This window comes from Nicotiana sylvestris, chromosome 8, assembly GCF_000393655.2.
Source record: "Nicotiana sylvestris chromosome 8, ASM39365v2, whole genome shotgun sequence".
Taxonomy (NCBI): Eukaryota; Viridiplantae; Streptophyta; class Magnoliopsida; order Solanales; family Solanaceae; genus Nicotiana; species Nicotiana sylvestris.
Window position 1 is genome coordinate 155,332,897 of NC_091064.1, and position 18,553 is coordinate 155,351,449.

At 37.5% G+C, this 18,553-nt stretch overlaps 1 protein-coding gene across 1 annotated transcript; it reads left to right on the top strand.

The window, feature by feature from the left end:
- Nucleotides 1-10,930: 10,930 nt before the first annotated feature.
- Nucleotides 10,931-11,458, top strand: LOC104244547 (putative F-box protein At1g65770). Its single transcript, XM_009799994.1, has one exon. The coding sequence runs from the start codon at nucleotides 10,931-10,933 to the stop codon at nucleotides 11,456-11,458; it is 528 nt and encodes a 175-aa protein (XP_009798296.1).
- The last annotated feature ends 7,095 nt before the right edge of the window (nucleotides 11,459-18,553 follow it).

Consider the following 18,553-nt stretch of genomic DNA (forward strand, 5'->3'; position numbering starts at 1 on the left):
CTCAGGATGGGGATATATCCAGAACATGCCTCTGGAGACCAAAAAAGAGCCCTTCGGCGGTTGTCGAATGGTTTCTTCCTCAGTGGAGGGGTATTGTACAAAAGAACCCCGGATTTGGGATTGTTGAGATGCATAGATGTCGGGCAGGCAACGACGGTTATGGCAGAAGTACATGCTGGAGTTTGTGGGCCCCACATGAGTGGATATGTATTGGCAAGAAAAATCCTTCGAACAGGGTGTTATTGGCTCACCATGGAACACGACTGTATCACTTTCGTGAGGAAATGCCATCAGTTCCAAATACATGGAGACTTGATTCACTCTCCGCCAATAGAGTTGCATACGATGTCAGCACCCTGGCCGTTTGTAGCATGGGGCATGGATGTTATTGGGCCCATCGAGCCAGCAGCGTCCAACGGTCATAGGTTCATTCTAGTGACCATCGATTACTTCACCAAATGGGTTGAGGCTAAAACCTTCAAATCAGTAACTAAGAAGGCAGTGGTGGACTTTGTTCACTCCCATATCATCTGTAGATTTGGGATCCCAAAAGTGATCATCACGGATAACGGTGCGAATCTTAATAGCAGCTTGATGAGAGAGGTATGCCAACAATTTAAGATTACACACCGCAATTCCACCCCATATCGTCCCAAGGCGAATGGAGCAGTCGAAGCAGCCAATAAGAATATCAAGAAGATACTGCGAAAAATGGTGGAAGGGTCCAGACAGTGGCACGAGAAATTACCCTTTGCTTTGTTGGGTTACCGCACTACCGTCCGGACTTCCATAGGCACAACTCCTTATTTGTTGGTGTATGGAACTGAGGCCGTGATACCAGCGGAGGTCGAAATTCCGTCCCTCCGAATTGTCGCTGAAGCCGGAATTGATGATGATGAATGGATCAAAGCTCGCTTGGAACAGTTGAGCCTGATAGATGAGAAAAGATTGGCAGCAGTGTGCCATGGTCAGCTGTACCAGAAGAGAATGGCAAGAGCGTATAATAAAAAGGTGCGCCCCAGGAAGTTTGAAGTAGGGCAGCAGGTATTGAAGAAGATCCTCCCACATCAGGTCGAGGCAAAAGGCAAATTCGCCCCAAATTGGCAAGGGCCTTATATCGTGACCCGAATATTGTCCAACGGTGCTTTGTGTTTGACAGATGTCGAAGGTAGATGTGTCGACATGGCTATCAATTCAGATGCAGTCAAGAGATATTATGCGTAATTTCTTTAATTATGGCAATTTTTGGTTTATTTGTTTGTATTTGGCATTTATTGAATAATGAGATGACGGAGGCAATTCTTTCTTCTATCCAAACACTTTTAACCCTCGCTTCCCCCTTTGAGCCTTAAGCAAATTCTTTCAATACCCCTCTTTTGGAATCACTAATGGGAAAGATACGAAAAAAAAAGAAGAAAAGAAAAGAAAGGAAAAGAAAAGAAAAAGAAAAAGAAAAGGAAAAGAAAATGAAAAGAAAGAAAAGAAAAATCAAGGAATATAAAACCGTGGGAACTACGTTTGACCTGATTCCTCAAAGAGGATACGTAGGCGCCTCACGGCTCGGTCATAGTATGCATCATAGCAAATATAGGATGCATAATGTACATAGTATGCATCATAGCAAATATAGGATGCATAATGTACATAGTGTGCATTATAGCAAATATAGGATGCATAATGTACATAGTGTGCACAATGTAGCACAATGTGCGTAACGCACATAACTCAACATAAGCGTAAAAAAATAAATCCCCCAAGCAAGAAAACTGGGGCAGAGGTTATGTTTTAAGTTCCAACAAAGGTTTGATTCCAAAAGTTGTAGCACATCACCCTTCAAGTTGTTTTCATTTTATAGCCTTTCTTCAAACCCACACCAAAACCAACATCGACATCCAAAAGACCTCCCGATCAATGTTCGAGAGATGCCAAATCCGGCAAATAAGGCCGAGAATAATACACTGATCCCCAGCAAAGAAAAGGATTGTAAGACTGGGAATGAGTTGATAGTCAAAAGAATCCCCGGAAGAGAGGGTCGTATCTACAAACACACTGGATTCTCGAAAGAAATAAAATGAGAGAGTCTTATCGGTGAAAACCTTCACAGGCACCGAAAGGCGATGTAAGATGAGGGATATGAAATGAGAGAGTCTTATTGGTGAAAACCTTCGCGGGCACCATAAGGCGCCGGGAGATGAGAGAAAAGAGAGAGTCTCATTAGTGAAAACCCCTCGAAGGGCACTATGAGGCGACAAGACAAATCAACAAAAGCTACCACATTTGCAACAGCATGGACGGTCACTTATCATCCCCAGCAAGTCAGACCATTCGGCAAATCGATTGATACAAATAGACTGGGTAGGGAATCTATGGTGCACGTCATGATCATGAGGACCAGTTGTGTCCTCCAGATAAGTTCTTTGGATTGTCTCCTCCTACAAAATATTGGTTCAGAAAGATTTTCTCTTTTCCATATCTTTATTTCTTTTCCTAAAAAATGTGTCTTTGAAGGATTTGTCAGAGCTTACTACCAGAAACCGAAGGGGAATTCATCCAATGCAGGATAATACAAACAGTCTTAAAGGCTGGCCCCAGGCAATGCAGGGATTGTGCTCGGAAATGTTGGAAGAAGTAAGCTCCAAAAGGGATTGGTTTCGGGAGTTAGAAGCAGACTCCCACATCATGTGTTTTAAAAGAAAGCAGAAAAGGGGATAAATTGAAAACCAATCCCCAGCAGGCTAGAGACCCCCAACAGGCAACTTTGCCCGCCAACCAATTATGGGGACAAAGAGCAAGAAAAGGGGAAGAGAGAAAATTGCTCGCCAGAAAGGCACCCTCTACCACCACGATTAAAACTGATTAAATCCTTTTGTCTGCTGCAGGAAAACAAAGGATTGATGATGGCAGCAAGATGCACCGCCATGGAATTCACCAAAAACCGGGGCAGAAAATTTTCTGCCGATTGTCGAAAATTTTCTCGGAAGAACGGAGAAACAATTTCAATACATTTTAAGTTCTAGGTCGCCCACCAGTATAATGCGGGAATACTTTTAAGTTCTAGGTCGCCCACCAGTATAATGCGGGAATACTTTTAAGTTCTAGGTCGCCCACCAGTATAATGCGGGAATGCTTTTAAGTTCTAGGTCGCCCACCAGTATAATGCGGGAATACTTTTAAGTTCTAGGTCGCCCACCAGTATAATGCGGGAATACATTTAAGTTCTAGGTCGCCCACCAGTATAATGCGGGAATACATTTAGGTTCTAGGTCGCCCACCAGTATAATGCGGGAATACTTTTAAGTTCTAGGTCGCCCACCAGTATAATGCGGGAATACATTTAAGTTCTAGGTCGCCCACCAGTATATGCGGGAATACTTTTAAGTTCTAGGTCGCCCACCAGTATAATGCGGGAATACATTTAAGTTCTAGGTCGCCCACCAGTATAATGCGGGAATACTTTTAAGTTCTAGGTCGCCCACCAGTATAATGCGGGAATACATTTAAGTTCTAGGTCGCCCACCAGTATAATGCGGGAATACATTTAAGTTCTAGGTCGCCCACCAGTATAATGCGGGAATACATTTAAGTTCTAGGTCGCCCACCAGTATAATGCGGGAATACTTTTAAGTTCTAGGTCGCCCACCAGTATAATGCGGGAATACTTTTAAGTTCTAGGTCGCCCACCAGTATAATGCGGGAATACTTTTAAGTTCTAGGTCGCCCACCAGTATAATGCGGGAATACTTTTAAGTTCTAGGTCGCCCACCAGTATAATGCGGGAATACATTTAAGTTCTAGGTCGCCCACCAGTATAATGCGGGAATACTTTTAAGTTCTAGGTCGCCCACTAGTATAATGCGGGAATACATTTAAGTTCTAGGTCGCCCACCAGTATAATGCGGGAATACATTTAAGTTCTAGGTCGCCCACCAGTATAATGCGGGAATACTTTTAAGTTCTAGGTCGCCCACCAGTATAATGCGGGAATACATTTAAGTTCTAGGTCGCCCACCAGTATAATGCGGGAATACTTTTAAGTTCTAGGTCGCCCACCAGTATAATGCGGGAATACATTTAGGTTCTAGGTCGCCCACCAGTATAATGCGGGAATACTTTTAAGTTCTAGGTCACCCACCAGTATAATGCGGGAATACTTTTAAGTTCTAGGTCGCCCACCAGTATAATGCGGGAATACATTTAAGTTCTAGGTCGCCCACCAGTATAATGCGGGAATACTTTTAAGTTCTAGGTCGCCCACCAGTATAATGCGGGAATACATTCAGCTCTAGATTTTGGAATCAGTCGCCCCACCTGAAGACGGAAGGGTACAACAGAGATCCCCAAACGGGAAACAATGAAATCCCCAGCACCAAGAAGCAGACAACTGCAGAGGCAAGCGCGCAATTCAAAAGGAAAAAGGGACGCGTCTCAAAGGAAGTAGTTTGGGAACGGTGTAGCATGCCCAGTATAACAATTCTGATGAAAAGCCATACCACTGAAGAAAACATTGGAAGATTTAAAGAAGAAAGCCGTATCCCCAGCAAATCAAGCAAAGTGATGAGAACTGACATTCAAAAAGGTGAAGGACCAGCATCATCTCCAAGTTCACAAAATAAAGGCGTCAGAGGAAAGCGTTAGCCGACAAGAAAGCAAGGCAGCAAGAACAAGTTGAAGATGGATGAGATTTCAGGATCCTCAGTTTAGCTTAGCTTCTTGTTTTCCTTTTAGAGCAATGTAATAGGGAGATCGGTTGAGCAGTAGCATCCTACAGCAGCATACAACAGCGCACAACAACAGCAAACACTACAGTCACACGGTAGTCCCAGCTACCAAAATTTCCCGAACTACATTGACCTGATTCCTGTTTCAGCCCAGGATATGTAGGAAACCTCTGAAGCAAAGGTTCGGTCAAATCTTTTTCAAAAAAATGCTTCACACGGAGTATTCGGACGGGCAAAAATCGCTCGCTTTATCTTTGCGCGAAAACCCTTCGTGTCTTCGTGCAAAGAGGGGCAGCTGTAAGCACGTGATTTTTGCTTCACGGACAATCGCTCCAAAAGAAAATAAAAATAGTGGCAAAAGGCTTCGCTGTACAATTTTTCGGTCTTTCCGTGACATGTTTTGTTAGTCGTTTGTGAGTCTGTCCATTTTGCATCTAGTCATTATCAAACAAAAATACAAAAAATATATGTGGCGTTAAAAGAAAATTCAAAAATATAAATATATGTGCATCGTCCGTTTTAGGTTGTGATTTAACTTACTTGGTATGATAATTATGTTGAAATGCCATATTGTTATTTGTTTTAATTTCATTTGGTTTTATTAGTTATTTTTATTTTTTATTTTTTATTTTTCTTTAAATTGGAAAACAAAAGAAAGTTGAAATCAATTTGGGCCAAAAAATAAGACAAAAACAAGCCCAAACCAACGATCTGACCCGGTCCAGACCAGGCCTGCCCAGGCACTTCCTGAAACGACGTCGTTTCAGGCAAATCAATCTGAGCCGTCCGTCCCAGCCGATCCAACGGTTCAGGACCTCTTTCAGCGACCCATGTTCAAACCCGACCCAAATAACCAGCCTGACCCAACCCCTCACTTAAACCAAACGACCCCGTTTAACTGCCAAACGACCCCGTCTCATTTCTCAGCATCAGATCCAAGCCGTTGAGATCATCTGATCTAACGGCTCAGATCCAATCCCATAGACCATATATAAACCTTCCCTTATACCCACGCCCCCTATACCAACACCCCACCCCTTCGTCCCCAAGTCGAACCCGGACCTCCCATTAGAAACCCTAGCCGCCCTCGTCTCCCTCGCCATTAAAGCCGGCGGCACGAACGCCGGTGACCACCTCCTGAACACCCTAAGACCCCCTCACTCTCCTGAACATGGATCTGTTACCCTCTTGCCTCGAATCACCTTCCCTCGTCTCGAATCTTCGTTTGAAGATTTGAGTCGAACCCGGACCTATGCCAAAACCACCCCATCTTCATACCAGACACTCCCCTGACTTTCCTCGTGACCAAACCAAGCTTGGTTTGGTCCGAATCTACCCACAACTCCCTAAAAATCAGATCTGGAAATCCAGACTTTAGAACACATGCACCTGGGGAATCCGGCCGGTTTGGACATGGGTTTGAGGTCTAATAGACCTTAATCAAGGTGTTCTCATGTGAGAACACCCTGATTAAAGTTTGTTCGGCCTCAAAAGTTCGAAGATGAATCAGATTTGGGTCTGTTTGATTTAAACATTTTCGGTAAGTTTTCCTTTCTTTTGTGTTAGTTTTGATTAAGTGGTCAGCATGCTTCATTGTGTTTGTTTGTTGTTTTTTGTTATTTTTTTTCATTCGGATTTCTTTCATCTCTGTAAAGACCTTTTATTTGGTCGATTGTGTTCTGTGTATGATTCTGAATGTACTCTGTGATAAACATGATAACTCATATAGGCCCCAGTAATTGAACAAAAATTGTCTGATGCCCTTTAGATCCCTAAATGTATTGTTTATGTGAGCGACTGATTATTACCTGTTATAATTAGTATAGTCGACTCGATAAATGTCGTCGATTAGTTTGCTATAACTAATGAATCGAATGAGCTAGTATTTTCACGTAACTAATTGAACTCGGACGCTGACTGAATGTCCCAGTAATGTTTGAAATGGTTTGTTGGCATTATAAAAATGACTAAAAGGGTTCAGTCTAGGCAGTCCTGAATTTGAACTCTCATCAGTTCAAAAATGCCCTGATGCTGCAAAAAGGTCAAGACAGTGATAACCAGGGTTTAACAGGGGTATTCTGGGGTGTCAAAAAGAACAGAAGTAATTAGTTTAAGTGAGCTGACAAATGGGGTACGAAATTAGGATTAAACTAATGCTAATGGGGGGACAAGACACAAGAGTATGGGTTTAAAATGAATAAATAAAACGAGCCCATAACTCTTGATTAAACAAAGACCAGGCGTGGGGAGCAAAGGGGCTGGCACCAAAGATGCTTTAGGCATGGGCTTAAAGGGTATGGGCATTCTGCCAATTGGCAGGGCAGGCAGCTCAGCTGTACTGGTTCATTTGGCCTATAAATAGGCCATTTGATAACTTAAACGGGGGTGGACTTTTGGTCTTCAGAAAAAAAGAGAAAACAAAAGGGGAAATTTTCAGAACACTTTAACCAATCACTGCCCAAAACTGCAGGAGAAGCTAAATTGGTTGGGCTATTCTAGCCAAGCCAGTTATTCTAATAAGGATCATTACTGTTCCATTAAGAGAAAGGCTGTGTATTTCTGCTGCGATTGTTACTATACTGAGTTTTCTGTGTGCTGTGGTTCGAGTCTTAGTCTTCCTGATTGCTGAAACTGTATCGGGTATTAGCTGAGCTTTGTGGTTATTGGGTTTTTTCTGTTGCTGTCACATTTGGTATCTTGGATTTCCTATTGGTTCATTACTCTTTTTCTGGGATTGTTTGTTTGGGCCTCGACCATCTGTGGTTTCTGTTGTTCTGGAAACTGTTGCTATTTGTCTGTTGGACTGTGGAGAGCATTTGTGGCTGTTGGTTTGTTGTTGAGTTGTTACTGTTTGGTTGTTGTTGCTGTGTTTGTTGCATACCACTCAGCTGATCATTTTCTCCCTCCTGTTGTCCTCTATACCAGGTACACAAATATATTACCAATGTAACTTGAAAAGTTTGAGCATGAATGGAGAAGATCTGCAGATGTCTATATATACATAGAATATTATGTTAGACCTCATATAATGTATAATAGTTTACCTTCTTGTTTTGGATACTAAAGTTAGCTTACAGTCCTAGTAAACTGTCAATGAATGGTAGTTGAATGTTAGATTGTGTATATAGGATGGTGATAAGAGTATGCCCAAGGCAGTGGGTTGTATCTCAGATTTAATGCAATAGTGTAGTATAAACAAGTAATGTATGCGAAGCATGAAAATCGTACACTATAAATTAATTTCTTTCCTTTCCAATACATGTGCCGTATATAACTGCTAAAACCTTTTTTAGATAAAGAACACGGTTTACAATCTCAACCCCGCGAGAAGTCGAGCCCGGGTCAAAACAGACCCGGCAGGCTCGCATCGAACAAGCAGTGGCCCGGGTCTGGCCAATCATGCTTGGGCTGGATTTGGGCCCGTGGTTACTGGATCGGCTGACTGTGTATGCAGCCCCGTTTCGGATTTTTTTTAAGCCTTTCTGAATGTTGTTACAACATCTTCAAACATGTAATTAATTAGAACTTTCTACTGTTTTCAATTGATAGAGACAAACACGACAAGAAACGTAGTTGCTATAAGATATCCCTTTAAAATAAGAACGAGATGAGCCTCGATGAAAATAAACAAAACGCGCAGACGCGGGGCCCTTGTTTAAATGTGCATTATCAAAGCATCTAGGTTCCAGGACGGGTTGTTTAGCAAATCTCACAACTCTCCTAAAAATAACAATACGTTAGACTCTTTAGGACGCGCCTTAATAAATCTTACCTTCTTAAACTCGGGTGCGCATTTATGTGACCCAAATCCAATTCTCAACGGAGTCGAAATGTGTTTCTAATCACGGGTACATTGATTGTGGCGTGATTCGAGGTGCGTGTCCATGACGTTGCAAATTCATTTTTTTTTAAAAAAAAAAAAAGAAAATAATAAAATAATAATGAGATGAGCCTCGCCAAATAAAGTACAAATTGCGGGGCCCCCAGTAAATATTGGCTTTAAAAAATTATTTGGACTTCGGGATGGACCGTTTAGTAAAATTCCACGGTCTTACCCAAAATGAATACGCTAGTCGCTTTAGGCGCGCCTTTAATAATCTAATTTCCTTAAACTCGGGTGCACATTGATGTGACCCAAATCCAAATCTCAACGGAGTCAAAGTGTGTCGACGACCACGGGTACATTGATTGTAACGCGGTTCGAGATACATTTTCACAACGTTGCAATTCTTGATAAAAACAGCAAATGATAAAAGCGGTTAAAAGTTAAATTTTGCACGTAAGTTCACACTTGTATAAAGTCAGATAATCAAGCCGAATATAACAGTTGAGCGACCGTGCTAGAACCACGGAACTCGGGAATGCCTAACACCTTCTCCCGGGTTAACAGAATTCCTTATCCGGATTTCTGGTACGCAGACTGTAATATAAAGTCATTATTTTCCTCGATTCGGGATTAAAATTGGTGACTTGGGACACCCTAAACCTCCCAAGTGGCGACTCTGAAATAAACAAATAAATCCCTTTTCGATTGTCCTTTAATTGGAAAAAACTCCCATGCACCCCGCGGGTGCGGAAAAAGGAGGTGTGACACCGACTATGGTCCAAATTCTAAAGCTTAAGCTCTCATTTAGGGACTAAGTATCCCAAAACACTCCGAAACTCAAAACCAAATATCCCGGAGAATGAAAATAGAAGTAATAAACTCGGGGAAAGTAATTAATAGGGGATCAGGGCATAAATTCTAAAAACGATCAGCCGGGTCGTTACATTGAGTTTTCCGATTTGTTAGTTGTTTGGAATGAGTGTTGTCTTAATTGATTGGAATCATCAAGATGAGTTCAAAACTTAAATTTCAAGTGATTTGGAGTAGATTTAGGCTATATTTGAGTTAAATTTCAGAAATTGAGTTTTCCGATTTCTTAGTTGTTTAGAATGGGTGTTGTCTCAATTGATTGGAATCATCAAGATGAGTTCAAAACTTAAATTTCAAGTGATTTGGAGTAGCTTTAGGCTATATTTGAATTAAATTTCAGAGGATGCCCAAGGAAGAAAAAGAACACGTGAAGCTCCATTGATAGGATTCATTTGTATAATAATGTATAATATTGTATAAATATTATATAATAGTGTATAAACACAACTTATACACTATTATATCCAAGGTTGATACATTATTTACAGGTATTTGGTGAATTTCTCACATTTTCTTCTTCTTCTTCTTCTTATACACCTATATACATAGTGTATCAAGAATATTTTGACTCTGTGATTATACATTTTTATACAACTATATACATACTGTACTTCTTTGTATAAAAGTGTATAAGCATCGCTAACGAAATTTTTGTACGATTTTCACTTGCAATTCTTGTATAAAACTACTCCAAATCTCCAGCAAATAACTTTAAACTTTGTATACAACTTACTTAGACAATTTCTAATAAGTTCAAACAATATCCACTCCAAATTTCTCACAAAAGCATAATCGAAATCTAACAAGATTAGCATTAAAGGAGATGAGATTTTAGGTTTCTCGCGTCTGTTTTTTCGTTTTGCAGTTGTGATAGGTATGTATAAACTTGAAGATATATAATTTTTTTTTTAAAAAAAAAAGTAGAGAAGTATTGGTTATGGAAGAATGCATGAATGAGTGTTGACTGAATGGGGAACTGATTTTTCTTTTCAGTTTTGTTTGCATATGATTCTTTTTCACTAATTAAATTAAATATTTATGGGTGAAAAATGAGGAGAGCTACAATAGGGTAGGGGTAGGTAGAAATAAATGAGGTTGTTATAATTAAAGGGAATGAGAAAAGAAAAGATCTTATTGATATTTGGCTACACATTTGCAAATTTGTAACTGGGCTAAAAGAGTGCAAGGTCAACTTATGGAGTGCATTATTCTATAATTTTGTCTTTTTTTAAAGGGAAATGTATACAATTTGTGAGAAAAACTTAAAACACTTTTTGAAAACTATAAAATCTAAAGAAAATGAGTAAATAAGTTCCTGTAACAATACATATAGGAAAAACTCTCTTCCGAGAATAATAGAGAAAGTTGGGCATGTCAATTGGTATTCCAAATCCTTGTTAAAGTCGATAAGTATACTTACAACGCCTAGATAAATGACCTTAAAAGACCAAACCAAAAGCATAAACAGAGTTTTTCTCTTGTCCTAGAAATCTTACACCCTCTTCCTTTCAAAGCTATGGCGAATTGGGCAGAGTTGCCGCAGGATCTCCTTACTCACATTACAGAGCGTGTTAAAGTGATTGAAGATTTCATTGCTTTTCGTGCTGTCTGTACCTCATGGAGAACTGGTGCTAGAAAGAAATTTTTCGATGCGCTTTCGCCCCAAGTTCCATTACTTATGTTGGCGGATAAAGATGACTATTATCGAGAATTTTACTCTCTTTCGAGGAAAAAAGTTTCACGCATATTTCTCCCAGAAACTAGAGGGCGAGAGTGTTTTCCATCAAAGGGATGGCTGTTCACCATGTCATATACCGGAGAGATGAACTTGTTGCATCCTTTCTCTCATATCAATATACAGCTTCCCCCACGGAAGGACTTATTATTGGCTTTAGAGGGTCTCGTTGTAGCACCCGAAGAAGAGATTTGGAACTGCATGGCTATCTTATCGGCCAGTCCTTCTCGTACATCAGATTATGTACTGGTGGTTAATTATAATTATGGACGTGTTAATAGTTTGGCTTTTTGGCGACATGAATATTGACATTAACACCCATGGTGCAGTCACGAGTATGAATTATTACAAGGGTCAATTTTATTGCGTCAAATGGTCTGGCCAAGTCTGGGTTTTTGATGTTGCAAGGTTTACCAAATCAATTGTAAAACCACGCTTGCTTATTTGGCTGAAAGATAAAATCTTTGATCAAAGTTCAGTTAAGTTCTACCTAGTCGAGATATCCGGTACACTATTACTTGTTACCCGATTTCCTCATGGAGGGTGTCAGACCTTTAAATTTAAAGTATTCGAGTTAGATATAATCAAGCTCGAATTGAAAGAGATTAACACCTTGGGAGATTCGGCAATTTTTGTGGGCCTTAACGGAGCAAGCTCCGTTGACTCTTCTAAATTTATAGGAGTCAAGCCTAGTGACATATATTTTACGGATGGTTGGGAAAAAGAGTTTAAATACGTGCATGGAAGGTGGTGGTGGAAGAGATATGGGGCTTACAATATTGAAGATGGAAAAATTGGATCTTTTTATCCCGGATTGTCACTAAGCCCTATTTCCCCGCCTACTTGCGTCACACCATCATTTTGATAATGTTATTGCAGTCATGATTTTACGTCTCTTTATGGTATTCAGCTTGCAAATATTAACTCTTCAATTTGATTCCCTTCGAACATTCTATCTCTTTCTAGCATGCCATTTTAGTTGCGTGCTGAGTGTTATCTATGTACTGCATTAATGAAATTGAATTGCAAGAATGTTATAATAAAGAGAAATACACGGCCTAGGTGAATATAGTTAGTAACTTAGCTTCACGAGGAATGTTAGTGACTTGGAGGATAAAGCAGGTCTGATCCGGGCTTCAATTGTAAACTACAGTAGTTAAGGCTACTTGTGCAGTATTTTCCCACTTTAGAAGGACCATTATCACCGCACACTCTTTTCCCACTTAAGAAAGGACCATTATCTATCTATTTTGCTAGTCCGGAAATAAAATGTGGTCTTTTTTGACTCAAATGATTTAAATGCGTGAAAAAAGATTTAATGACCAAATTATATATAACGCTTTTTTAAACCGCATTATACCTTAACAGCTGTTTTGCCCGTTAAGCTATAGCACAGTATTTGCATTTTAATGCATAGCGCATTAATGAAGTGCGCTATACGTTTCTCTTTCTATCACTGCAACAGCTCCTCATTTCTTTTCGTCTCTTCTTCCCCTGATCTTTGTCAGCATGATAGATTGGTTCATATGTATTGATTGATTGTGTAAAATGTTCTATATTAATATATGTGTTATGAAATAAAAGTAATTTAGTAAAACATGAACAAGAAATAAAAGCAATTTAGTAAAACATGAACAAGAAATAGAGATAGAGAGAAGGAAGAGATTTTCTTCTTCAATTGTGTGTATTTTCCTATCTATTGCAAGGCCTTTATATAGGCATGAAAAGTGAAGAAAATATGTCATGGAATATGTCATTGAACATAGAAAATATGTCATTGAATATGTCATTAACCATTTGAGAGAAAGATCATGGAGGAAGAGTAGACATCCACCATATTTTGATTTTTATCATAACACTCCCCCTTGGATGTCCATAAATAATGTGCCTCGTTAAAACCTTATTAGAAAAAAAAATCCTAATGAAGGAAAAAGAGTACACATATTTAGAAATACGCCTTTTGGTTGTCTCGTTAAAAACCTTGCAAGAAAAACCCAATGGGACAAAACCTTGTAAGGGAAAAAGAGTACAACGCGTATTAACTCCACCTGATGAGATCATCAGTTCACATCGTTGAGCCTTCGTATCCTAATCTTGTACACTAGTTTCTTGAAGGTTGACGCCGGTAGATATTTGGTGAACAAATCAGCCATATTATCACTTGAACGGATCCGTTGCACATTAATATCACCATTCTTTTGAAGATCATGTGTGAACAATAATTTAGGTGAAATGTGCTTTGTCCTAACTCCTTTATGAATCCTCCCTTTAATTGGGCTATGCATGTTGTATTTTCTTCATACAAAACTTTGGGTAGTTTATCACACTTCAAACCACATTTGTCTCGAATAAGATGTATAGTAGACCTCAACCATACACATTCTCGACTTGCTTCATGAATAACAATTATCTCAGCATGATTAAAAGAAGTAGCCACGATTGATTGCTTAGTCGATCGTTAAAATATGACAGTGCCACACATGTAAACACATAACATGTTTGAGATCAAGCCTTGTGTGTGTCAGATAAATACCCCACATCGACATAACTAATAAGATCGGTATTGCAATCATTGCCATAAAATAAGCCCACACCGGTAATCCCCCTTAGATAACGCAATATGTGCTTGATTTCATTCCAATTTCTCCTTGAGCAGAGCTATATCTTGCTAAGACATTAACTGAAAAAGTTATGTCATGCCTTGTAGTGTTAGCAAGATATATTAGCGCACCAATTGCATTAAGATATGGTACTTTAGGACCAAGAAGCTCTTCATTATTTTCATGAGGTCAGAGTGGATCTTTATTTATATCGAGTAATCTCACAACCATCGGGGTACTTAATGGATGTGTTTTATCCACATAGAAGCTCTTTAAAATCTTTTTAGTGTATGCTGATTGAAGGACAAAAATTTCATCTTTCATATATTCAATTTGTAGACCAAGACAAAATTTTGTCTTTCCAAGATCTTTCATTTCAAATTCTTTAAACAGTCTACTGCTTTAGGAAGCTCTCCGGGAGTTCTAATGATATTTGAATCATCAACATACATGGCGATTATAACAAATTCAAATCCATATCCTTTTATAAGGACACAAGGACAAATTGAATTATTCTTATACCCTTCTTTCAACAAGTATTCTCTCGGGCGATTATACCACATGTGCCCTGATTGTTTCAATCCGTATAAGGATTTTTGAAGCTTTATTTAATAAATTTCTTGGAAACCTTAATATGCTCCAAGACAATTTAAATCTTTCAATGATATCCACTATACGCATATCAAGTTTTTCATATATTGCCAGATTAAAACCTGAAGTGACTATATCCACTATAAGAGAACATGTCTCCATATAATCAATGTGAGGATATTTACTAATTTTCTTGTGCCACAAGTCGTCTTTATGTCTATCGACTTGAACCTTTCGCACAAGAACACATTTATACCTCAATTGACTTTATACTTTCAGGTGTTGGACTATCCGTCCAACTTCACATTTTTCAAGTGAAGTCAATTTCATTGCATATTTTTTATTTGGCCAATCTTTTATCCGTCCAAATTTCATGACAGATTTGATCTCAAGATCCTCGTCAATATTAATCATATTGAGCGCTACATTATATTAACAATATCGTCGACAATCATTTTATGTCGGTTCCATTATTACCCAATAAAGACATAACTTATTGAGATCTCTTTATTTCATTATTTTCAGGTACCTGAGCCTCTCCCATGAGGTCTTATGAAGTGTTATGTCGTGGTGCTCTTCTAGGGCACTTGCCTCCTTATTATGACCATTTTGAATATTTGCCCCTCTCCTTCTTCAAGGAGTTTTATCTTTGGAACCGATTGGTCTGTTACACTTCATGCGTGCCATAGACTCTGTCCCTCATGGACTTTATTCTATTTGGAGCATTAGCAGCTGAAATATGACATTTAGCTTTGGGTCAGCAAATGCGTTTGGCAATAATTTGTAAATGAATTATCACTTGAACTTCAAGTTTATATTTTCTTGTACGAGGATCTATATGTATTCATAATAATTCATTTCACGTATCACTTTCTCAGCTGCCCATTTTCTCCCCCTAATGTTGGGATCACCAACACATTTCCCAACCATCTTTGGGAACTCATCTTTGTGCATTTTGGTGGCATAATTAAATCATATAGCACATCCATATTTCTATATAGAAATTATTTGGTTCCTAAGCCTGAACCGATTGTGATAGGGAGAAGTTTTTATAACTTGGCTAGATGCGTACAAGTGCTGCTGTATATTAAATAATAAATATCATACCAAATTTTGTTTTTGGAAGTTTTGTTCTCATAACCAATGATTTAGCTATAATTGGAGGCATACAATTTCTGCTAAACCAACTTGGATTTAAACCAGTATTATTAAGATAAATCATCATATTTATATTCTGGAATTGTGCTCTAATAATTTGAGCAAACAATCTTGCAAAAACCAAACTGCAAGTTGATAACAAATGCACATGTGACCATAAAATAGATGCATCTATTAAAATCATATAATAGTAAACGGTCCACATGGCAGGTGACTGGGCCGATATATATATATATATATCACCTTTTATTCCTTCCAGAAATCAAAGGATTCAATCTCAACCTTTAACTGGTATATCATGAGAATAAGCAGCACAAGAGAATTCTTGAAGAATCTTCTATTCTTCAATATGTGTCAATGTAATTCTTAATTAATTTTTCGCATCATAATTGAACCGATATGGTCAACCGGTCATGCCAATTAATATTTATTTTAGTAAATCTCTAGTTTACTTGTGGCATATGATTCCAGCATCATGCTTATATTTGTGTAGTACAAATAGAAAGAAGATCGGGTAACCTTTCATATTTACCCGGTATGATTATAGAAATATGAAGATATTCAATCTTCCTTTCATTTATAGTCTCAATATGCCAATCACTTTGACTTATATATTTGAAACTCAAAAAGTTTCTTTTGAGACTTTACAATATCAATGTCATGAATAAGTTTATTCATCGGGGTAGTAACAAATTAGTTTTTCCGGAGTTCTTAACAACTTTTGTACTATAAGATCTTTTATCATACCATTCATATGGTAAATGTCTCCTTCACGGAGAAAATTATATCATAATAAATTATCATGGTCAAAATCATCATAAGCAAAATCATTTCTTGCTTTAATTTTGCCTTTAATAACTTTTATAAGGCATGGAAAAATAATATTTGGCATATCACATGTACGCAACCAATGACATATTCATGTAACCACACAATAATATTTATTCTCTTTATTTTACTCAAACCTCCCTTAGAGGTGAGTTGTGTGGTATTCATATAATCATGAATTGCATGTTTTATTCATTGCTTTTATCACATATTGCCACATTCAACTTTAGGAGTGAGTTTGCATTCTCAATGCTTATCATAAGTCACATTCTCTTCAAGGAATGGATCATAATCAGCGACGTGCTTTATTATTTTCATACCAATTTGATGGTAAGCATTGCCTTCACATTTTGAAGGACTATTTTGAGGACCCTTATTGTTCTCCTTTTATAATCATAGTGATGATTATTATTATTTTGATATTTGGAACGCCCACGTTCATTGTTCAACCAATTGTCTTCATTGAAACTTATTATGCATTGTTATCACATTCACTTCAAGAATGAAACAAATCAAGTGGGACAATTTTCATGTCTTTTTCATGAAAAATATATTATTTTTCTTTAGTCATCATTATATCATCAATATGGTACATTGGGACTCAAACCCAATGTCTTACCAATATAAAGGCATGTTAGGCCATAATAAATTGGGACTCAAACCCAACTCTTATCATTATGGAGCATCAGGACTTGATCCCGATGTCTTATCCTCAATTAATGGCATAATAGGCTAAACAATATTGAGATTCATTCTCAAGCCTTAATTTCAATCACATGCCAAAAAAATTATATACAACTAATTTGCAACTTAGCAAATCAAATTTGCTTTCTTAAATAAGTGTACAAATCTCAAATCAGCGTAAAGCTTTATTAATTATTTGTAACATCTATATGAAATACAATCATTTGTAGTCAGAATATTTTTTCTAAATTCTATTAGAGTTTAAAAGGATCATAAAATCATTGTCATAATATTTATTGAGTCTCTCTCAAAAATATTGTTGTTTTCGGGGTATACCCTACCTATTGGATTTGATTTAATGCCATGACTTTCCTTCACTCAATTCAACCAAGCAATTAATGAATAAATTTATCAAAAGTACACCTAACACATATATAGCACTAATACACAAATTCAGCATTTATATTACTTGAAAAGTGACATTATAGGTAACAACTTACCAGTTGTAGCTTGTGCATCATTCATATAAAATACTTAAAAATGGTAAGTCATAGCAAACATCAAGTAGGTCATGGATACTCAAAAATACTTCTTCTAGTAATCATACTAATCATTGTTTGCTTTCAAATGATACGATCATAAATTATGAAGTATATTTTCAAATAGCTGGTTTGTTTTCCAAATATCAAAGAAGTACTAATTAATCAACCTAGATAAAGATGTGAAGTATTTCGTGTTTTCTTCAAGATGATTTATGCTTTTAATCAGTATGACCAATTTTATTTTATTTTTTATTCCTTTTTTTGTACTATATGCAAGTGTAAAAATCCAAAAGGAAAAAAATATTCATCCAAGTAAAAGAAAATGTTTAAAGCGGCAGGACAGATTGAAGATAGTTAACACATAAATATGCATAGGACAATTTATATAAAATATCCTTGGTTACCATGACATGCATCATATCAACAATTAACTGCTACTATGATTTTCACATATAGAACTTCGAAAATTTTATTCCATTCATGTGATATAAAAGATGTAATATTAATATGTGCTTATGCAATACAGGTGTAGTACGAAGTTGTGTGCATATGAGATTTTAAAGGAATGACAAGTATAAGATAATCATACCTTCTTACATTTCATTACTTACCATATGTAGTTTCTCTTTACATTTAACCATGTGATGATATGTATGGCTTCTAGTTGTAATCTTTCCGGATGTAGAATTTTTTTTTTGTAGATATATATATATATATATATACATATACAATTAGTTAGAGACTCGTGCTGATAACGTGTTATGAAATAAAAGCAATTTAGTAAAACATGAACAAGAAATAAAAGCAATTTAGTAAAACATGAACAAGAAATAGAGATAGAGAGAAGGAAGAGATTTTCTTCTTCAATTGTGTGTATTTTCCTATCTATTACAAGGCCTTTATATAGGCATGAAAAGTGAAGAAAATATGTCATGGAATATGTCATTGAACATATAAAATATGTCATTGAATATGTCATTAACCATTTGAGAGAAAGATCA